This window comes from Arachis ipaensis, chromosome B09 (genome assembly GCF_000816755.2).
Source record: "Arachis ipaensis cultivar K30076 chromosome B09, Araip1.1, whole genome shotgun sequence".
Taxonomy (NCBI): Eukaryota; Viridiplantae; Streptophyta; class Magnoliopsida; order Fabales; family Fabaceae; genus Arachis; species Arachis ipaensis.
In genome coordinates, this window is record NC_029793.2 from 140,446,309 (window position 1) to 140,468,555 (window position 22,247).

General features: G+C 36.8%; 4 protein-coding genes across 8 annotated transcripts in view; 2 read left to right on the plus strand and 2 right to left on the minus strand.

Moving 5' to 3' along the window:
• The window catches only part of LOC107617936 (callose synthase 3), a 14,723-nt gene extending 10,348 nt beyond the window's left edge, over positions 1–4,375 (minus strand). The window contains exons 1-12 of the mRNA XM_016319830.2: positions 3,857–4,375; positions 3,536–3,636; positions 3,322–3,446; positions 3,147–3,240; positions 2,879–2,989; positions 2,633–2,749; positions 2,416–2,508; positions 2,065–2,156; positions 1,751–1,877; positions 1,014–1,151; positions 810–886; positions 608–701 (exon numbers count right to left, since the gene is read on the minus strand). Of these exons, the coding sequence (XP_016175316.1) occupies positions 608–701; positions 810–886; positions 1,014–1,151; positions 1,751–1,877; positions 2,065–2,156; positions 2,416–2,508; positions 2,633–2,749; positions 2,879–2,989; positions 3,147–3,240; positions 3,322–3,446; positions 3,536–3,636; positions 3,857–4,049 (1,362 nt within the window). The 5' untranslated portion in view covers positions 4,050–4,375. The remainder of the gene's footprint in view (positions 1–607; positions 702–809; positions 887–1,013; positions 1,152–1,750; positions 1,878–2,064; positions 2,157–2,415; positions 2,509–2,632; positions 2,750–2,878; positions 2,990–3,146; positions 3,241–3,321; positions 3,447–3,535; positions 3,637–3,856) is intronic.
• Positions 11,060–12,336, minus strand: LOC107616259. The gene is made up of 2 exons (XM_016318239.2): positions 12,280–12,336; positions 11,060–11,690 (listed from the first exon to the last, which is right to left on the minus strand). The coding sequence occupies exons 1-2, from the start codon at positions 12,334–12,336 to the stop codon at positions 11,115–11,117; spliced, it is 633 nt and encodes a 210-aa protein (XP_016173725.1). The 3' UTR covers positions 11,060–11,114.
• LOC107618036 lies at positions 13,885–16,314 on the plus strand. Its single transcript, XM_016319961.2, has one exon. It carries the CDS (start codon positions 14,249–14,251, stop codon positions 15,884–15,886), a length of 1,638 nt encoding a protein of 545 aa, XP_016175447.1. The 5' UTR covers positions 13,885–14,248; the 3' UTR covers positions 15,887–16,314.
• On the plus strand, positions 18,686–22,114 carry LOC107617572 (probable plastid-lipid-associated protein 12, chloroplastic). 5 transcript variants are annotated; one of them, XR_001614981.2, is made up of 11 exons: positions 18,686–19,197; positions 19,314–19,367; positions 19,646–19,720; positions 20,000–20,119; positions 20,412–20,603; positions 20,744–20,827; positions 20,920–21,012; positions 21,182–21,235; positions 21,311–21,416; positions 21,558–21,665; positions 21,738–22,053. XR_001614981.2 is itself a non-coding variant. In XM_016319352.2 (11 exons), the coding sequence occupies exons 1-11, from the start codon at positions 18,985–18,987 to the stop codon at positions 21,823–21,825; spliced, it is 1,161 nt and encodes a 386-aa protein (XP_016174838.1). In that variant the 5' UTR covers positions 18,698–18,984; the 3' UTR covers positions 21,826–22,114. The 5 variants fall into 5 exon arrangements, 4 of the variants coding, with proteins under 4 accessions (XP_016174838.1, XP_016174840.1, XP_016174839.1 ...); XM_016319352.2 differs by having other exon boundaries at positions 18,698–19,197; positions 21,337–21,416; positions 21,738–22,114; XM_016319354.2 differs by lacking the exon at positions 20,412–20,603 and having other exon boundaries at positions 18,698–19,197; positions 21,337–21,416; positions 21,738–22,114.

The window sequence follows — 22,247 nt, forward strand, 5'->3', positions numbered from 1 at the left end:
CCATCAGACAGTTTCCATCACTTAGTAGCCAACGTCATAATCAAGTACAACAGTAAATCCATTTGACAGTTTACATAACTTAGTAGTCAATGTCATAATCAAGTACAACAGTACAAATGAGTTTCTTCCCATCTTCCAAACATTAAGTCTATTTTTTTAATCAAACAGTACATATCATAATTGTCTCCCGAAAAAGCAAAAAAGATTCATGTATTTGGTCTTAAATCCGAAACATCAAATGAGCTCTTAAACGCTTAAATTTGTCTCAACTTAGTCTTGTTTCAAATGTTCCATATATACCCTAAATGCATTGCAATTATAAAGACAAACTCAAAGTATCACACAAGCAAGTGGCTTTCACCCAAAAAGCTAGATTCGAAGAAAGATAGAGTCATCTATACAAAAGAACTATGAAGAAAAATGACACCAAGCATAAATTTCAGATATCCAACTCTTCTACCCAACAAAAATGACACCAACTATACGCAGCAGAGCATATAAGATTCGCTGGATGCCCCATGAACCCATACTGGGAGCAAGTAAATGTTTTATAATTGTGAAGATAGTGAGAAAAATCAAAGACAATAAATTCATGATCAGCACTTACATTAGATTTGTCAAAATCTTGACGCTCAACTGGCAGCGAAAAGAAATCAGCATCAGCACGCATTGGCCAACCAAGCCGGAAACAATCAGCTGACCTACAATTGTCATTAAGAATTGATAGCCCAGAAAGGCATCAGCAATACTGTAATAGGCAGCAAACAGAAGAGGATATATTGACAGAAAGAGAGAACCATCAGCTGTACCAGAAATATTCATTTAAATCATCATAGTTCCTCCATTGTGAATGCTTTGACCTCCCCTTTTTACTCCTTTCAGCTTCCTGTTAGCGACACAGTTATAATTATTTATGAGGCATTATCAATGGTACAAATTACACACTGGTTGTGCATGATGACAAACATAAAACAAGGAGGGAAAAGAAGACAATAATAAAGGGCGGAAAGCACCTTTGCAATCACATTATAGATAGGAGTTACAACTTTCCCCAAGAAAGCCTCCTCTTCACCTCCATAAGCTGGCTTGATATTCTCTCCCGTCATTGGACTAACATTACCAGAAAGCATACCATACAATTCAAAAGCCATCTACAAGAGACCACAAAAAGTATCCCGCAAAAGCACAGAACATGTCAATATGTGGTTGATTCTCCTTAAATGCCAAAACACAGGGCGTTAATGCATCAGTTAGAGATGTAGTGTTAAACGCTTGTTCTTCTTCCTAACAACTTGAACTTTTGAGAGAGTTGATCTCCAATACTGTATCATAAACTATAATGACCGAATGGTAGGAACTACAAAAGTTCCTCCAAACCTTCATAATCTTCATAGTTAATTATTTCGGCACAAGATAAAATATGAGGGTTATCAGGTAAGAAAACCTAACCTAGAGTTTATGTTGGTATCAAAATATTGAACTGAGAATGTATAATATGGAAGCAAAAGAGGACTAAAAGGTAGTTAAAAAAGCCTTTACACAATTAAATAAGGTTGAACACAGATACTAAAACCGTTGAAATATACATTCCTAATAGCTTAAAAGGAAAAAACCCACTCGAAAACACAAGCTTATACATGTGCACTCGTGAAAATTCATTAATTAGTAAGTTTGGTAATGGATATTCATTACCTGTTGCAGTTTCATTCTATAATATTAAACAATAGTTTGTTCTAATTACAAAGCTTACATGGTGATAGATATAGCACAGGCATTCTGGCATGAATCTTAGGTTGGCAGCTTCACCCCATATTAGAAGATAAAGGCCCATGTACAGTAGTTTACGCTGCTGCACTTCTTGCTGTATGGTTGGTAACCTGCAATATGCATCCACAAATGTTTGTGTGAGATTCAGAAGCTGACATATGGATTTAGCATCATTGTGAAAACAAGTTTAAAATGAATAATGTGTGATTATACCCATTTGTAGCCAAACAAAGAACTCCTAGTTAGAAAAAGAACAGTTGCATAATCATTCGACACAATGAAAATAGAAACACATACCAAAGGCTACTTTTCCGACCCAAATACTTGCACCACCTTTTGTAATTCTTGAAAAGTTTCTTCATGACTTCTGTTAGAGCACGCTCATCCAACTAATCAAATAATATGTCCAAGTCAAAATCAGATTAAACACCAATTGATGCAAAATAAAATAGTTGTTATTAACTGTATGGCTTCCACGTATAGATTGCCAGTAAATTAATTGCAGGTACATGCATACAGTAAACAAGTTTCAATTCCTTAATAATGATTTGCAGCAAGAAACACACCTATAGCATCAAGGAATAATTCCAGTGCATGCTTTTTTACACAAAAACAAAAACTGTATCATTTATCCAATCAAAAGAATACCTTTGGTTGTTGATCAGGTTTAGGAAATTGCCTTATGTGCACATTTGCAAGCAATAAGATCAAATGTTCTCTCTGATTTGCTACATTGTGCTTCTGCATTTAGTACAGGAGGTGAAAACAAGCTCGATAGGGTATGCTAGTCATGAAGCGGCCATGTCATGCTAAAATAACATAGATTCGAATCATAGAAATGTTACAATTCCAGATTTTACTTTACCTGAAAGCCAAACATTACCCCAAGCCAATCTAGAATGTCTTCATCCTTTTTTTTCTTGTAGTCCTTAGGCCAGGCAAGACCTCTTGTGTTTCGAAGAGCGGATACAGCAGCTTGGATCTATGAATAGAGCCAAATATGGACTTTTACTACAATTTGATGGAAATTATATGATGTGGCTAAAAATTCATACATTTGTTTTGGATAAAATAATTTCATAGATATTAAGTAATTAAACTACAATCATACCTCAGGAAATCTCATTACTGCCTGATTTGCACTATCAGGATCAAGAGGAAGAATATTGTAAGGAACTAATATCTCTGTTTTTTCAGCAACTTTATCTTGAGTCTCCAAAATCTATTAAATGTCAGTGGCAAACAAATCATAGGCACTCAAGACTGGTGACAACAAAACAAATTACAAGCAACGTAGACTATCAACTTATTTAAATTTGGACAAAATTCCACATATCATCAATAGGAAAATCACATTTCTGGAGCTATAGAAAGATAACCTCACGATCAACTTCTACAGACTGTGTCATGTTAACAGCCTTCAAAACCTCAAAAAGGACATTAGCAGTCTGATATGCCTTGGTTAGTTGTGCACTGAAAGTAAGAAGACAAACTCACTGTTAATTGCAAAATAACTGAGATTGTGTCATATTACAAATGATCTAGATAACTCACCGGTCAGCTTTATCAGCAGCATTCTGTAAAGCTTGGATATATTTCTTGTAGTAGTGCTGATAAAAACTCTGCATCTCACGAGCATCGCTTTTCTTTACCCTTCCTTTCAATGTTGGATCATTTTCCTAACCCCAAAAACAAATGAAACAAATCGATAGAAAGATACATAAAATTACCATGAAGAAATACTGGAAAAGCAGCATTAATAGCTTACTCTTTCTAGACGCTGGAGAAGGGCAGTTTTGAATTGCCGAACACCACGACCACTTGAAGTTGGGTCCAACCTATGAGCTTTCTCAAAGGCATAAAACCGGCCTACAAGAGCAAGAAGAAATACATTCATACAAGGATAAATAATTACAGCCTTCAAAGAAATTAAATGCATGCACAAATGCAATATTCTATCTACGAAGGAAATGCACAAAGCCAACACCAGGAAGCAAGCAAAGAACTTCAGCTAAGCATAAACACAATGAGTTGCACTAATCTAGCTATGACAGTGAATGAATAAGCGAGAAAAACAGAATGTTCTTACAGAGATAGGCGACTCTAGGATGAGTCTTCTCAACCTCATTGGCAACACGAAGAATGGGTGCAATCTCAACAAGGGAGGAAGGCACCACCTCGCTGTCAAATATGGCCTCTCCGAGGTTCCCGGCGGTTTGCGTCCGCGTGATCCGCCGCTGCGACGCCCCCGACGGTTCCGACGGCCCCACCCTCGACGACATTGTTTCGCGGATCTACTTCACAGAACCGGTTGCATGTAAGTTAAAAACTTAATCTGAGCTCACAGTTACAATGCAAATGAGAGAAGTGTGCCCTAGCTAGCAGATGAAGAAATAGAGAGAGTGTGTGAATGTGAATGTGAGTGTTTGCAAAGGGAAGCAAAGCAAACTAAGCATGTGTGTTGTTGAGCAATTAGTATAGCTGGTGGATTCGGTTGCGGAAATAGAAATGCGAATGTGGAAATGGAAGACGCTTGGTTGGAGTTGAGTTGAATCGAGTTGAGTGTAACATTCGTCAAGTCAAGAGAGGTCAGAAAAGCTGAAAAGGTGGGGTCCGTTTTCTTTTTGGAACTGTGTTCCTCAACAAATGCCACCGTTTCTTCCTCTTAATAACACCTCCTGCCATTTTTGCTGGCCCTCTCAAATTTCAAACATTAACGGCTATTTTATATTATTAATTCCCACCTTAAAATTAGATAAATTTTCCCATTAACAAATGCCATAAACCTCAATTATCGATTAGAAAACTTTGTCACTTGTGAGTTGTGAGACTTTATCACATGCTTCAGTTACTTTAAGTGGCTTTTACAAATTAAAAATAAAAATATTATAAATTGAGTATTTTTTACTTTGTGAATTAAAAGAGTAGAAAGTTCATAACTAAACGACCTAACACTTTGATATTATTCAAAAAAAATTTAAGTCACAAATGCCATTTTTTATTTTTGATATAGGGTTGAGAATAATATTTTTTAGAATTATGAATGACTGAAATATTAATTTTAAATATCACATCATTTAATTTAAGGTATAGAATTTGATTTCTATTTTAGAAAAATAAAAAAAAATTAGATACATAAATCATATTCTTTAATCTTAAATTTTTTCTATAATTTTAAAAAGAGAACAACTAGGGAACCAAAAGCATATCAGCCAAAATGTGTTTGGGTTCCATGAAAAATCGGATTTTGGTTTGTGCTCCATAATCTCAGGAGCAATTTTCAAACATATTATTCAAAAAGTGATTTTAATTAAACAATTTTGTTTACTTTTTGGCTTATCACATTTTGGTTCCATATACTTTTCCTTTTAAAAAATACCAAAAATTATATTATTAATATATATCACTTGTCTCATTTTCGTTTGAAAAAAATTAGTCCACAAATGCCAATTGCCAAGTTATGATGCACTCTATTTAAAATATTACGTTTAAGTTATCTGCCAAACAAATGTCACATTAAGTGTTCATTAAATTTTATAACTGTTAATTTTTTCTTATCATATGTGACATTAACTTCTAATGTTTCTTAATATAAACATAGATATTATACATGTGTTTTCTTTTCTTTCTTTTTTTTCCAAAGATAATAAATTTTATTTTACCAAAAAAAAATATATAGAGTTTCCAAAGTTAGGAGGACTTTTTATTTTAATAAATAAAATAAATGTATTAATTACCAAATTAAGTAATTTCAAAATTTTTTACAAAATTCATCACCTTACCTTATCTCATTTACATTGTAAACGAAATGACATTACACGTATCTCGTTTACAGTGTAAACAATATAAGGCACATAAACGAAACACGTGTATATCTCGTTTATACTGTAAATGAGATACGTGTAATGTCATCTCGTTCACAGTATAAACGAGATATAGCTTGGATATGATTCTCTTTCATTTTACCCTTTTCTGAGCATATAATCGATACTTACGACGATGGCGCGCGCAACTAGTAACGACAGAGACATTAACAGGTTGAACAACACTTCGCATTACGCTAGGCAGGCGACTTTGTAGTTAGTTTTAAGTTATTGTGTTTTAAAAAATTCTATATAGATAAATGTGTGTATGTAGCGATGGTTAGGGTAGTAGTGAAGAAGTAGAATATAGCTTCTATAGTTAGTATGCTATAGGTCACTCTTAGAATTTTAGAACTCTCTTTTAATTCACATGTGTTAGAGCCGTATCTCTTTGTTGAAATGACCAGTCCAGTCCGTCATCGCTGGAAAAACTCCTCTCAAAGCATCAATGTACCACTCATACCCAGTCTTGCTTGGACTGTAAGCAGCGTTTATAAGATATCTCTTACCCTTGGCCGACTTAAAACGAGTCATGAAGTTAGCGGCCATGTGTCTGATACAGTAAGCATGAAACGCCTTCGGAGGATGCCAACCACTATCATCGGTAGGGGTATGCATGGCCCAGCCCAACCTGAAGACTCAGCCCGGCCCCGAACACTTTAGGAGCTATTTTGGTGTGATTTTACTGGGTCTAAGGCCGGGTAAGGGTCTCAAAAATAGACTAGGTCATTATTTCGGGTCGGATCCGGGCTATGGCTTGGGCCACCCGAAGTCGGCCCAGTGGCCTGGTCATCATACACAATTAATATTTTGTGTTATTAGTGATGGATGATGGTTATTCTTATGTGAAATTTAAGTATTGTAAACCTTAATATTTTGTGTTATTAGTTATTATAAGACTATAAGTTAATGTTTTATGTTTAAAATGCATAAAATTTTAGACTAATGCATAATATTGTGTTATTTATATTGATTTAAATATTTGGTGTTATTAGACAATATTAGTATTGATTATGGTTATGCTTTAATTTTAGAGAAGAGTTGGTTCTTGTTATATTTTTCTAAGTGAATTTTACCATGTCAAATAATCGTTGGAGTCTTGAAAATTTGGATATTTTCACATGCTAGCTTATAAGAAGGTATCAAGGTAATGTAATGTTAATGGCCCGGTTTTTATCTGGTATAATCGTGGCCCAAAAGTGCATAGGTTTCATCGGGTTTAGGGTGGGTTCGAGTCTAATAAATAAGCCCGATATATATTTCGGGCCGGGTCTGGGTCACATCAAACCCGGATTTACCCGGCCCATGCACACCCCTAATCATCGGCACTGATTGCAGCCTTGATGGTCTGCGACCTGTCGGAGATAACCAGCATACCTTCCTGCGGGTGACATGGCGTCTTAGATTAGTTAGGAAGAAGGATCACGACTCAGTACTCTCAGACTCTACAATGGCAAAAGCAATAGGTAGGATATTGTTGTTGCTATCTTGTGCCACCGCTATAAGCAACACCCCACAGTATCTGCCATAAAGATGCGTGCCATCAACGGACACAAATAGTTTGCAATGCTTGAAAGCCTCGACACAGGATGGAAAAGCCCAAAATATTTTATCGAACATGCTACAATCGCGTACCAGTCGGTGCCCATCGTAGTATGGTGCGACCCGTAGCTCACAAATAGTCCCAGGGAAGCAACTCTGCAGCGCCTGAAGTAGTTTCGGCACTTTGTTGTATGACTCCTCACAATCCCCGTAGATCTGAGCAATTGTCTTCTGCTTCGCCATCCACACCTTTCTGTAGGAGGGTTTGAAGTGATAGCTTTGTTGGACGGCACCTTGCAGGACAGGAATGCTGACGGAGGGGTTCGACTGTATCAACGGCAAGATGACCTTGCAGATGAGACTGTTATCCAACTGTCGATGGTCCTGAGACATGGTGTGTGCTAAACAACTATGAACTCCTCCAACCCTCTGGACCTCCCCGACGAAATAAAATAGCAATGTTTACGTGGCATGCATCGAAAATATGTAATGTCTGGAAACCATGAACTACTAAGTACGCTTCAATGAATCTTAAACTCACCAGTATCCGAGGATCTATCGAAGAGTAATACGGAGACTCCATGGACAACCATTTGCAGCTTGACGGCATTGCACATGGTACTTCAGTCTGTCGGATTCGATCATCTGGCACTCTGCACTCCGATGAATACTGTAGTTCTTCACACCCTGCATCACTGCATCTCGGCATTTGAATCTGTGGCCAACCCGAAACTCTATCCCACCATCTAGGTTGTAATCCTCCTCCCCCATGCTCGAAAATGGAGTTCTCTCGTGCATGGCGTCCATATCCAACGTATGATAGTGACTTGGTACATCGGATAGCGCTAGAATTGGGTGGGTGGGGAGGCAAAATATAGCGCACAGTTGCTTGAGCGGGCGTCTCCAGTACAAACTCCTCATTGTCACCCCCCATGGAAGAATCACTATCACCACTATTGGCAATGTACTCCTCATTAGAGTCTTCCTCACCCACCTCCATATCCTCCACTGGAATGGCGACATGAATGGGTGGTGGTGCGAGAGGTCGGTCATCCTGTACGTAGGTCGAGTGAACAGAACTACCGCCATCAACATCACCAACCTCGACAGAAAGCTCCATCACTTGCTCCGACATGATTCTCCCATGGATGTCGAACATCAATCACACATGCTCGTCTCCTACAAGCTGAAATAGTCGAAACCGGAACACTCCGTTACCCAACTGTGCTAGCAACCTATAGCCCACCCTTCCGACCTCCCTCATTTCAGTGCCCCCAAGATTTCTCAATATCAAACTCCTCAACTCGGACAACGAACTCACACGCTGAGTCCGCAACAAAATCGGATTCTCACACTCAAATATCACCTCATTGTCGCCATTTCTCATACGACAATTAGGGTAAACACAAACAACTATGTATACGCTATTACTGGCAATTGTTGCCTTCTTTTTGTGAGAAAAACAGAACAGAAGAAGGTATGAAATGAATGTGGAGAATCCCAAAGATTAGACATCCTTTTATAGTTGCTGGAAAATTGTTTACACGTATCTCGTTTACACTGTACACGAAATGACGTTGTCCATATCTCGTTTACACTGTGAACGAGATGACATTACATGTATCTGTTTTACAGTGTGAACGAGATATACACGTGTGATGTTTACGTGCCTTATCTCGTTTATACTGTAAACGAGATACGTGTAATATCATCTCGTTCACATTGTAAACGAGATAAGGCAAGATGACAGATTTCGGTAAAAACTTTTGAAATTATTTAATTCAGTAATTAATATATTTATTTTATTTATTAAAATAAAAAATCTAAAATCAGGATAAGAGTAATAAAAAAAGTGAATTTTTTAATATTCAACAAAAAAGGCTAATTTTTTTAGTTACGAAGACTCAAAATATATGTATGTCTAATTATGAAAAAATAGTGTGTTCTTTATAGATATAGAGATGATTTTTTTTTTAAATTAAAATTCACAAATTAGAGACTTAAATTTATTTAGGATACAAAATTTAAGATTCAATTTGTGGTCAAGAAAAAAAAATAGATTTATAGGTGAAAATATAATTTTTCTATGTAAAATAAATCGAAGGGTGCAATTTGCATGTTTAAAATTTTTTTTAACATTTAAATATAAATCTAATACTCAGATTTATAAATTTAAAAAAAGAAAAACTACAAATCAAACCCTCAAATTTATAATATTCATACAAAAAGAATACAAAACTTTTACATTATTAAAAAACACTATTTTGGGTGCATCATATAGGATAATGGAGAGATTGAGTAGGATGTAAATCATATGATTCAAACAGATTGGTCAAAATGGCGGAGTGCATCTGGTTTTATATGCGACAAAAAAGTACATTTGAAACTTAAAAGTAAATTTTATCGTACCGCTATAAGACCGGCTATGCTTTATGGTACGGAGTGTTGGGCGACCAAAAGGGAGCACGAACATAATAAGATGAGTGTGGCAGAGATGAAAATGTTGACATAGATGAATGGTCATACGTGATTGAATAAAATAAGGAACAAAGATATAAGGAAGAGAGTTGGAGTAGCACCTATTGTGGAAAAGATGGTTGAATCACGTCTCAGGTGGTTTGGACATGTGAGAAGAAGACCGATAGAACACCCAGTTAGGAGGGTGGATGAGATGGAAGATAGATAAGGGGTGAAAGGCAGAGGAAGACCTAAGAAGACCTTCCATGAGGTGGTCAAACGAGATCTACATGTAAACAATCTCTTTGTAGACATGATACATGACAAAGTATAATGACATCATTTTATTTATATAACCGGCCCCACCTAATAGGACAAGACTTTGTTGTTGTTGTATTAAAAAACACCACCTCAACTGTAAGTCTGCAACATAAACAATAAAAAGCGACAAAAGAGAAGTGAACAAATATTTAACATTACTATAGAGAAGAAATGAAAAAGAAAGCGAGAAATTTAGGGATTTCTCAGTGCTAGCTCTAGAGGTGGACTATAATAGGTTTAACAACGCCTCCCTCTATCACCTCTTTCAACAGAGCATTGTATAGAACTGCGATAGGTTGTCATTCAATTATTGCCACCATTGATAGAACTGTTGGCCATCTAAATTTAGAAGGTAGGAATAAACTACACTTTTTTTAATTTTTTACGATTTTTTGCACCTGATAATAATATATTATGAGTTTTTTTCCTCCAAATTTAATTAGTTTATTTTTGCAATTATCATTATTAATATTGTGCTCTTATATGTGATCATGCATGAGTTTTTTTTTTAAAAAAAAAAAACAAAAGCAAAAAAAAAAATTTCTAAAACAAAAAAATTGGTAAAGTAAAAAATGAATATTGTGCTCTTATATGTGATCATGCATGAGTTTTTTTTTTAAAAAAAAAAAACAAAAGCAAAAAAAAAAATTTCTAAAACAAAAAAGTTGGTAAAGTGAAAAATGAAGAATTGATTATTATTGATTTTATAATTTACATCATACATGAATTTCGCTATGTTGATTTAATGTAATTAAATTAGCACTTTCTCGTTTCATTAATTTTTTAAGAGTAAAGGACATTTTCGTCCCTGACCTTTTTTTTTTTGCAGACATTTTCGTCCTCAAGGAATGAAAAATACATTCAAGTCCTTCACCCTCGAAAAACGTGGACATTTCAATCCTTCCGTCGAATTCAGACATTTGGACGGGACGGAAAAGTCTGACCTGGCAGAGGTGGCGCTGACCTGGCCGTTATGGAGGCCACGTGGCAGGGAGCATTTCGAAACAAGACATATAAGTTCCTGGAGACAAAAACGACCCCGTTTTTGTAACCTCCCCCAATCTTTCAAAATTCTCTGTCCTTTTCTTCTTCCTTCGTTTTTTTTTCCCTTCCATTCTTCTTCCTCGGCCCTGCCTCCATTACCGCCGCACAGCCGCGCCTCCGTCAGCCACCATCAACGTCGGCGACCTCCTCCTTCCTCTCTTTTGAGTAACTGTTGGCCTTGTGAGCGATCCTCAATCTCATACCAATTAATGGATGCTTCCTAATCAGGACAACCTTTCCAGATAATGGATCTTCGATGCTACAAACATCAAAATAATCAGGGTAATCGGCCAAAAGAGTCTTCACATAATCATGAGGAAGACCCAGATTCCATTTTAGCTTCTCAATTACATAAAGTGGCAATTTTCTCATACCAGCAAGCATCAGAAGCCTTGCAATCCTATGAACAATGTCTACACGGTTAATGAGACATTTGTGGATATCCATTTCTTCTTTGTGTAGGCATAAAGCATGAGGAGTGAGCTTAACATGTGGAGGGAAGCCACGATCTGGTTGAAATTGCATGAAAATACAATGATATTTGTCTATAAATTTGGTGGTTGTCATGAAAAGGTTAAGGGGTTCTTTCAACAGAGAAGCATTGTATAAGGAGAGGGATTTGGAAGTAGATGAAACTATTTCATTCTTAAAAGAAATGGCCTGTTTAAAATCTTTCTCTTTAAGGATTGCATTCAACTATGTTGACCAAAGGACAAAACGTCCAGCACAAACTTTTGTGCCATTCAACTATGTTCTATTTTAATAGAATGCTGCCTAATCCACTGGAATAAGGCTTAATTATTTTTATCAACTGTGTTCAATTAAACCCTAATCTACTCAAATTGTGTAAACATAACATACAGAAGAATTCTCAAATTATAGGAAAATTGCAACAGGTGAAGGGAGTGGACCAAGTCAAGCTGTAAGGGTCATATGTGTAGTTGAAATATTTAGTATGACAGTTAGCAACATCACAACATCCCCTTCCCAATGTAGCAAACAAAACTTTTCTGAAATTCGGTAGCATCTCAATAGTACATAATACATTTTCCAAAGTCAAACAAACAATAAATTTAACAGTCAATTATAGGTAGAAAGTGTAGATCAAATAATCAAGTCTCACTGAATCAAAATTGAAGTTCAATATGCATTAAGAACTCAGCATCACTAAGCAAGAACAAAAACAAGTAACATGAACCATAATCAAGCATAGTGAAAACCAAGTAGCACAATCAACATAAGTACAACACAATGGCTTGAAATACAACACAGAGAACAAAAGCACCAGATTCAAGCAGCAATTCTCATCGAGTTCAACAATTATATCAAAAGTAAGGTACATGAAACCTAACAAAAGTGCATCATTGAATCAAAGGAATTAACTCATTTTAAAATAGAGATGTGGCATCAGACAGCAAAATGAGCACATAAGAGTTCATTGTTAACCAAAACAGGCAATGAGAATTTACACAGCAGCAGTGTAAAACATCAGTCTCAACAATTTTCATTAACCAACCCTAATCCTAACAACTCAAGAACAATTGAACAAACTAAATATAATGAACTACAAACAGTGATTGTACAGACAGCAGCATTAAGCAAGCAAGACCTAATCCACTATCCACGCCAGATTCTCTAACAACCTAATGTAACTAACTAATCTAACCAAATTGAAATTAGCTAAACAAAACTAACTAAACAATATTAATTAACTAATTGCAATAACAGAGTGAATTAAACAAAGAGAAAGAAGACCTGGGAAGCAAAGGGGTGATAATGAGAGAGAGAGAGAGAGGAAATGATGGTTGGGCCCTAGTAGCGACGGTGGTGCGCCGGTAGAGAGGCAGTGGCGCGGCGGCAGTGGGTCGCCGAGAAGGTTGTCGCAGACGAACGGTGGGTGGAAGGAGGGTGAGAAGAGAAAGAGAGCCTAATGGGAGTAAGGAAGTGAGAAAGGGAAGAAGACGCGAAAAGAGAGGAAGGAGAAAGTCGCTGGCGTTGATGGTGGCTGACGGAGGCGCCGCTGTGCAGCGGTGATGGAGGCAGGGGCCAAGGAAGAAGAATGGAAGGAAAAAAGGACGAAGGAAGAAGAAAAGGCAGAGAAATTCGAAACAGGATTGGAGGAGGTTACAAAAACGGTGTCGTTTTTGTCTCCAGGGACTTATATGTCTTGTTACGAAATGCTCCATGCCACTTGGTCTCTATTACGGCCACCTCAGTGCCACCTCTGCCAGCTCATCCTTTTCCGTCCAGTGCAAACGGCTGAATTCAACAGAATGACATAAATGTCCACGTTTTTCAGGGATCAGGGACTTTAATGTATTTTTCATTTCTTGAGGACGAAAATGTCTGCGAAAAAAAGGTCAGGGACGAAAATATCCTTTACTCATTTTTTAATTTAGAAAGTTTTCATCAAATTTTCTCCTACAATAGCATATTACAATAAAAAAAAACACTTTGCAAAAGATATTTAGTTTTTTTTTTTGTTGTAACACTTTGAAATATTGAAAACTAATTTTTATCTCAAGTCTTTATTCTATTTAGTTGTTTTATGGAAAAGTTCTCCATAACTAAGAGTCTTTATTCTATTTTCCTTCGTTATGAATTATTATGAGTCTCATTACGCGCCTAAAATATTTTTATAAACAACTAAGTATGGGCCCAGAGAACTGAGGCCATCTTGTCTGGCCCATAATGGCCTAACGGGGCAGGGGTGAAAATTCCAAAACTAAATGGGTCAGGGTGCAAATTATCAATCCAGAAACGTGAGAGTCGAACTTCACGGAAACCAGTGACACGTGTTAGTCACGTATGTACAATCAAAGCCGTCAATTTTCCGAATGTATATCTGACCGTCAAAGTTATTCCTTATCCATTATATAAGCCCTCTTGGTTCCAACGGGCACCTCAGAGAAGCAAAAATCCTCAGATAAACAGAATTCTCTAGAGAGAAAAAGATAAATAAAACTAGAAATTCAGAATCGGTTTTCAGATTGAGCGGAATATCGAAGGAGGAAAACGATTTCGGCCGTAGGTTGAATCTTGCAGGATCAAATCCCCAATCTTCTTGGTTCCGAATCCGAGAAGAAGAGGATTTAGGGTTTCGATCTCACGTTTTCCGCCGATCCTTTTTTCCGATCGGCGATAATATCTTGATCTTTAACCACGCGGTTTGAAATTGTAAAAGAAAAGGAGTAATAGCCCTAACTGTTATTAGTCTTAGGGTTTTGTTTAGGAAAATCGTGACAACGACGACGATGAACGATCAATCTCAGATGATGATGAATTTGAACCAGATGAGCCAGCCTCAGATGATGAATCAGGTTCCGATGATGAGCCAGCCTCAGGTAATTAACAAGTCTCAGATCATAGGTCAGTCCCAGCCTCAATTGCTCTCTCACAGTCAAGCCATGAATCAGAAACCTCAGCAGCCTCCGATGAAGCCATCTCAGATGATGATGAACCAGACTCAGCCTCCTATGATGATGAACAGGGGATACAAGGTCTGGTCTCAGCAGCCTCCTCTTGACCCTAACATGAAGTTTCAGAACCCTATGAAACCAAATTTCTCTGCTCCCAAGCCTGGTCGAAGTAACTGGAAGGGGAAGAAGGTCCCCACCGACAAGCGCAAGGACCTCAGGAGAATGGAAAAACCCATTCCAAGCTCATCCGTTAGTGTTCCGAACACCGGCGCCGTTTACCAACCACCTACTCTGCACGAGTTGCAATCGCAAAACCGTCTAAAAGCACGTAAGTTCTATCCCAAGAAGAAGTTTAATAATAGGTTTGCTCCTTATGCGCCTAGGAATACGACATCGTTTATTATTCGTGCGAAGAAGTCCGGTGGCATTGCATCGCTTGTGTCACCTTGCCCGGTGACCCCTGCAGTGCTTCCCACACCTATACTGTCTCCGTCGAGGGAGGTGTTAGGGGATATGGCGAAGGAGGAGTGGGGTGTTGATGGATACGGGTCGATGAAGGGTTTGATTAGGCTTCGTTCTCCGGGGCACGAGGCTGATGTTCATGATGATGAGGACGAGGAGGATGGAGGCGGTGGGTCGAGTGAGAGTGATGTGGAGGAACACGTGGAGGTGGAAAGAAGGCTGGACCATGATTTGAGCCGGTTTGAAATGATATACCCAAATTATGGAGGTGAGTATAACAATGTATTAGAGAATAGGGTAGATGATCAGGATTCCCATATAGCACAATTGGAGGAGGAGAATTTGACATTGAAGGAGCGTCTATTCCTGATGGAGAGAGAGTTAGGTGATTTGCGAAGGAGGTTACTGTTTCTTGAGAGGCAGAACCAAGTTGTGGAAGATGTTAATGAGGAAGTGGTGGAGAATGGGTCTGACAATGAAAGTGAAGGTGGATCAGATGTTCCAGTTTTGGGAATTGATAACAATGCAGAGATGGTTGACTCGATGCTGGTAAGTGGGAGAAATATGAACTTCGAGGTTGGTGCTAAGTTAGACAATGTCGGAGTAGCAGAGACTGAAGGCAGAGGTGATGTTTGTATGGAAGAATCTGTTCCAGATGAGGCGGTTGCAAAGAAGAATCAGATCAAAGGTGTTGATGAAATGAGGGATGTGATTGAGTTTAATGAATTGAAGGAGGAAACTGGTGTACAAAAGGATGATGAAAAGAAGGATGAGATCAAGGATAATGAGATGAGGGATGAAATAGGGTTTAGTGAAGTGAAGGAGGAAAAGGATGAAGAAGCAACGCCTCGGTGTTTACCGGATAAAGTTCTTGCAAAAGATGATGATTGTATTGATAACAAAGAGGGTATTGAATCTGAAATGCTGGACAGAAATGATGAATCAAAAGCTCTCGAAGCTACAAATGATTGTGTAAAGGATGCAGTCCTTCATGAGAAGGATGATTGCTAGGATTTGGTAGTTTGCAGGTAGTTGGGATAAGCTATTAGATTGTTAAGAGATTATAATTATCTATCCCACCTTGTAGCTTCAGTTGCTCCTCTCAATAGGCGATGGGGGAAGTGTAGAGTGAAACGGATTCTACTGCTTTTTAATGCGTACAAAAATTGTAGCCTTCTAGGTTTATAGTTCACTTTTATTTTGTCTCCCTTTTTAACATTTCTCGTTTTTGTCTGTTACAGGGCTTGAGTGTCTAGGTTGTTGAAAATAGTAGTTAGTTTGCAGGTTCATTTATGTGTAGGGGATTAACCTGTAAGCATTAGTGTTCCTCTGGTTAGCCTGTAATGAATCTGTGAATTAATCTGGAAAAATAATGAATATCTTGTACTTTGATATTTTCTGCTAATTCCGTGTAATAGATTTTTGAATTATCTTGGTTATCATGTTTTGTTCTTCTGCCAAGAGGATTCCCTATCCTTCCTTTTGGGTTGCACTCCTTTTTTATATGAAATCGCAATTTTAATGTATTCGCTTAGTACAATGAAACTTTTAATATCTTTCTGAATCTTTATTTGACAACTCCTCTGACAGTTATTAACACGTGATTACCTTACAATGCTGAATGAATTTCCTTATATTGAGTCACTTCTATTAATTATATCAATGAATAAAAGCTTTCTGTTCGTACATCTCGGTTAATAATACCACCTTCATTCACAAAATCTTCACAAATATTTTAGTGCATGTCTCTGCTAGCTTGGATTTTTATTTTGATTCTGGTTCTGCCATGGTTTTGTTTTTTGTTACGCATGCAAGTGAATGATTGCCTTATCATCAGTATGGACTATGGAGTAAATACGAGCGCTTTCATAATTCATTATTGAGTTTGATGTGACAATAGGTCTTATGATTGCTCTTTGATTGGAAGGTGGCTTTTAGCTCCAATTTTGATAGAAGATGTTTATGGCAGATCTTACAATAGGGGTACCAGATCACATTCTGAACTGCCAAATGCTATCTTGATGATATTCCTTCTCATGGGGCTGGAATGTTGGATGCAGGCTGCAAGGGTTATATATTGATCTGCTGCTATAGAGGAGAAAAATGGAAGTAATGTTTGCTGGTAACTTATCTCTAATGTCTTGTTTTTCCATTTCTCATTGAATTTCAAAAGCTTAAGTACGATGCAAGTTGGAAGTCCATGTGTTTTGTATTTCTTTATAAGTTGGAACTCCATTTAAGGGTTTATCGTTGGCTAACTACTAGACCAACCCAATTTGGTTTGACTATACATTGTTATGTTTGAAAATAGTATGATGTTAATTTCAACAATTTTGACATGAAAAGAATTTAATTACAAAATTAAAAATAATATAAAAAATATAAAAATTTAATTACAAATTTGATAAAATTATGGAAGGGTAAACTACCAAAAATATAGTAGAATAAACAAAAATACACCCAAATTTTGTTATCGACAAAAATACCCTCAAATAATTTAAAACGCGACAAAAATATCCAACATTAAATATGTATTTCTCAAAAAAATGATTTAGAAATTGAATTTTAATGCGATTTTTTGCAAGCATAATTAGAAAAATAAGGTATTATTATTCTTAAAATTTAGTGATTTTTCGCTAAGTATATATATTTTTGTGATTTTTTAAAAATATTATTGGTTGTTGACAAAAAAATCACAAAAAATATATATACTTAACGAAAAAATCATCAAATTTTAAGGATAATCATGTTTGCAAAAAACTGCATCAAAATTCAATCTCTAAAACATTTTCTGAAAATACATATTTAATATTGGATATTTTTGTCACATTTTAAAATTATTTCAAAATATTTTTGTCAATAATAAAATTCGAATATATTTTTATTAGCAATAAAATTATTGAGTGCATTTTGTGTGGTTTACCAAATTATGGAATTTATTTTTTACCCCTTCTTTTCCCATGTCTTCGCAGCTCTACTGTTCTTGCTATGTATTAGTCAAATAGCGACAGCAACAACTACGAAGGCATTGCCGCCTGCTACAACTTTTTTTTTTTGGTGATCTAGGGGGGGTTAAAACACCCCAGCAAAAGGAGAGGAAAGAGAACACAGCAAAACAGCCAAACAGGAAAGAAAAAAAGCAAAGGACCTAAGACCCTCTAATTCTAAGGGTCCCTAAACTGTCACCAAGTAGTGCATAACTAATGTCTGGAGTGGCCTTATCAAAGGGGTGTAGACCAAGCTCCAGGTCTTGGCCCTTTTTGGCAAGGAGATCCGCCACTGTATTTGCTTCACGAAGGGCATGACTCCAAGTAATATGCTGAAAACGTGTCGCCAGGTTACGGATGTCTTGAATCAGGGGTGCACATGAATGAGCTGGGGAACAACCATGGTTAATGAAGCTGATAGCAGCAGCAGAGTCAGACTCCACAACCAGCCTGCTACAACTGCTTCATCTATGCTGACATGCACTGTTATTGGTTCTGTGCAATTCCAATCGGTGATTTGATTTGATTTTTTCGCTAATAAGTTCAATGTGAACTCTCACAATCATGTCATAATGCAACCTTGTGAATCAGGCTTATTCCATTTTAGGCTTCTCTGCCCTGTGGATCTTTGGTTGGAAGCCCATTTGTAATAATCTTATTGTATTTGTAAATTGCAAATCGCAATGGACAATGTAATTTCTCAATTCACAAATAAATGAAATAATACATTTCAATATTTCATACATCTACATGGAGTGTGCCTTAAATAAGGCAGCAAACAAACGGGTTCAATTATATAAGTTTTCCCCGACCAAAAATTAAAAAAATATATCTGTATTCATATTCATACGAAACGCTAAGAAACAAGTAGAGCGAACTATCCAAATTTTCATTTTCAAAGCGATATTTGCAACGATGAGTGGCGTAGTAAAGACTAAACGTAACCTGATGTGTGAACACTGAAATTTGAAAGCGATAAACGTAATATCTTAACATTTGTTGGTGAAGTGCCACGTGTACAATTTCATCTTGGCGCCAACAATTATTATCCGCCACACACAACAGAAAGCGAACTGAAGCTTTTTCTCGTTGGAACTTGGAAGCAGTTAGTTGCGAATTAGAATGGCAGTGAAAGCTGTAAATTTAGGGTTTCAGTTCCCATCATCAACTCCTTTAAGCTTTGGTTCTTCTTCTCCAAAGCTCCGCAAAGATCGGTTAGTGTTTCGCTCCTCAACAGTGGAGCAAATCTCTTTTACAGAATCTGAGAATTCACTCATCGAAGCTCTTCTCGGCATCCAAGGACGTGGACGTTCTTCTTCTCCGAACCAGCTCAATGTCTCTCTCTCAAGTTTCTTCACTTTGTTTCACAGTAAAATTCAACTAAGCATTCTTTATTAATTTATTTTTTTTAAAAAATAATTTATTGCGGTTTTATTTGTGTGCCATGGCAGGCTGTTGAGCGAGCTGTGCAAGTTCTCGAACGTTTAGGTGGCGTGCCTGATCCGGTTCGTCTTTTACTTCAAATTTGTTCATCCATGAATCCCATCCATGATCAATTTCGATCCAACTTTTTTTATACATGATTAATCCTGATTATCAGATTTGAATTATTGTTATCATCTAATTTGCCGTCAGCTTTGTTTAATCAACTCATACAACCTGCTTCAGAACTAAGCTTTTTGGGTAGTTAGAACCAAGCAAACGTGAAGTACTAGTTATTTTGTTTGTTTTTAATTCTTCATAGTTCATAGATTACTAGAGTACATCAAATTTAATTCTGCAGACAAAATCAAACTTAATCGAGGGTCGATGGCAGTTAATTTTCACTACCAGACCGGGAACAGCATCGCCAATTCAGGTTGCGTTTTTGGCTTTTCTTTTTTAATAATTTGGATGGTCCTAATTGAAACATATTCTCCAAACTCCAATCACAATTTGCTGTCTTCGAAAAATATACCAGATTTCGAAATTGTTATTTGCATTTTGGATGCCAAATATCATTGAATTCCCATGCCCCTAAGGTTGACTGTTCTGTCAGCAAATCTTTTGCCAACTCACACACCAGAATGATTTCAAAATCAGCTTTAGTTGATTGTAAGAGTGTGTCTCAGTCTCGCATTATATATTGCTCTTTCAGAGAACATTTGTTGGGGTTGACTTCTTTAGTGTATTTCAAGAGGTATATCTTCAAACAAATGATCCACGGGTGTGCAATATTGTGTCATTTTCTGATGCCATTGGTGAGCTGAAAGTTGAGGTAATAAAAATGAACTTAAATTGTAAGTTGTGATAAATTTAATACACGTGTTAATTTGAACTTGCCTTTTCACATCTTAAAAAGAATATAAGGTTGGCATTCTGTTGTCAATGTTGTAACAATGCTTATTATCTAAGTGCTTCTGAGAATAAAGAATACGTGGTTAGCTTCCAGGCATATATTGTGTTTTCTGTTGTTTGGTTTTTCCAAGAACCAGTGACATTGCTCGTTCCCTTTATTCCTGAACCGACTTAGTCAGCTAAGGGCTTGATTTTATTTTCAACTGACACAGGCAGCAGCATCAATTCAAGATGGAAAAAGAATCCTTTTTAGGTTTGACAGAGCTGCATTTTCTTTTAGATTTCTGCCATTTAAAGTTCCATATCCAGTTCCATTTAGGCTACTTGGAGATGAAGCAAAGGGTTGGTTAGACACCACCTATTTGTCGCATTCAGGAAACCTTCGTATCTCAAGGGGAAATAAGGTGATTTAGGCATAAGCATCATTTTTAAAAGTATTTTGTTCCTTCCCTTGGGTAAAATCCATTGTCTAGCAGAAGCTATCCCTATTTAAGTAAATATATTGTATATTCTAAGAATTATTAGCAACATATCTGTAGTGCAGGGAACTACATTTGTGTTGCAGAAGCAAACTGAACCTAGGCAGAGGTTACTGACAGCGGTTTCGTCGGGGAGGAATGTCAAAGAGGTAATCGTCAATTAAGAGTGTGTGTGCATGTGTATAAAATTTAACTGGAATGTTTCAATTCTCATTGCTTTCACGTCCTTAATTCCAAACAGGCAATAGAGGAATTAGTTTCCCTAACTCGGAATAATGGTGAAAAGGAACCAGAACTAGAAGAAGGAGAGTGGCAGATGGTATGGAACTCACAGGTAGATTTGGAAATCCAAACAGGCCACAGACTGTTAATGATCTGATTCTTTTCAAGCTCTTTTTTCCTTTCCTTTTTCTTTTTGTTGCTACCGATATAATCTAATTTAAGCAAAAATGTTTCTGTGGCTAAATCCGTTATGTGTTATTTAAACAACTTATCCTATACAGACTGTGACAGATAGTTGGATAGAGAATGCTGCAAACGGTCTGATGGGAAAGCAGGTATCAGGTTCATGTGATTGCAGTCATTACATTTTACTTTATATGCGCAATTGATATACTGCGTCACATCTTCAGTTTGTCATTTACAATGGTTGTTGCAGATCATCGGGAAAAATGGTCGAATAAAGTTTGTGGTTGACATCTTGCTTGGGCTTAAGTTCTCCATGACTGGAAATTTTGTGTGAGTTTCCAGTGTTTAAGGAATTTTATTGACCATTTAGATGGCCACAGATTTAGAAGCAAAGTTGTTCTTCATTAAAATCATTTGATAAGGAAGCGACATTGATGTGCTCTAACGTCTTGATTGCTCAAAATTTAACAGGAAAACTGGCACCAAAATGTATGATGTTACAATGGACGATGCAGCCATAATTGGTGGCCCATTTGGATATCCCATGCAGATGGAGAACAAGTTCACCTTGGAGCTTCTGTAAGAACACAGAAATCCCAAAACTTAAATTGATGGATTTTGGATGCTGATGGTTTGAGTGTTCTTTTTCAGGTATAGTGATGAGAAGATCAGAATCACCCGGGGATACAATGAAATCCTGTTCGTTCATACGCGTACCGATGCATCTAGGATGAACTAACTCTGCCAAATATACAACACAAGGGCTTCCACTTCTTTTCTGTTTTGCTAAATGGCCTTTTTGGTCTTACTTTTTAGTACTCTGCCTCTGCGGGGAAGTTTATAGTTGGACTACTTATCACTTGGAAATTGAATTTTAGGGGTATTCACAGCTATCCCTCTAGAGATTTTTCTGACCATTTTTTAGCAAACTATAAAGTAGAATAAACTATTTTTACCTATTTAAAAAGATTAACTTAAAATAAAATAACATTTGATTGAAGTCAATTACCATTTTTATATGGTTGATTGAAAGATGATATGCTAATAGTTATAATATTGGAATTAAATAAAGTAATTTAAAAATCTATTACCAGATAAAACTGATCTAATACGAACTAAATTTGAAAGGAAAAAAATCAATGAATTTTGAACTAAAGAAAT

Coding starts and splice junctions, on each gene's coding strand:
- LOC107616259 (XM_016318239.2), bottom strand. CDS start 12,336: ATGTACCTTACTTTTGATATAATTGTTGAACTCGATGAGAATTGCTGC. Junction 11,691..12,279: donor AGAATTGCTGCTTGAATCTG/GTGCTTTTGTTC, acceptor TGGTCAACATAG/TTGAATGCAATCCTTAAAGA.
- LOC107617572 (XM_016319352.2), top strand. CDS start 18,985: ATGGCAGTGAAAGCTGTAAATTTAGGGTTTCAGTTCCCATCATCAACT. Junction 19,368..19,645: donor TAGGTGGCGTGCCTGATCCG/GTTCGTCTTTTA, acceptor TTAATTCTGCAG/ACAAAATCAAACTTAATCGA. Junction 19,721..19,999: donor GAACAGCATCGCCAATTCAG/GTTGCGTTTTTG, acceptor TTGCTCTTTCAG/AGAACATTTGTTGGGGTTGA.
- LOC107618036 (XM_016319961.2), top strand. CDS start 14,249: ATGAACGATCAATCTCAGATGATGATGAATTTGAACCAGATGAGCCAG.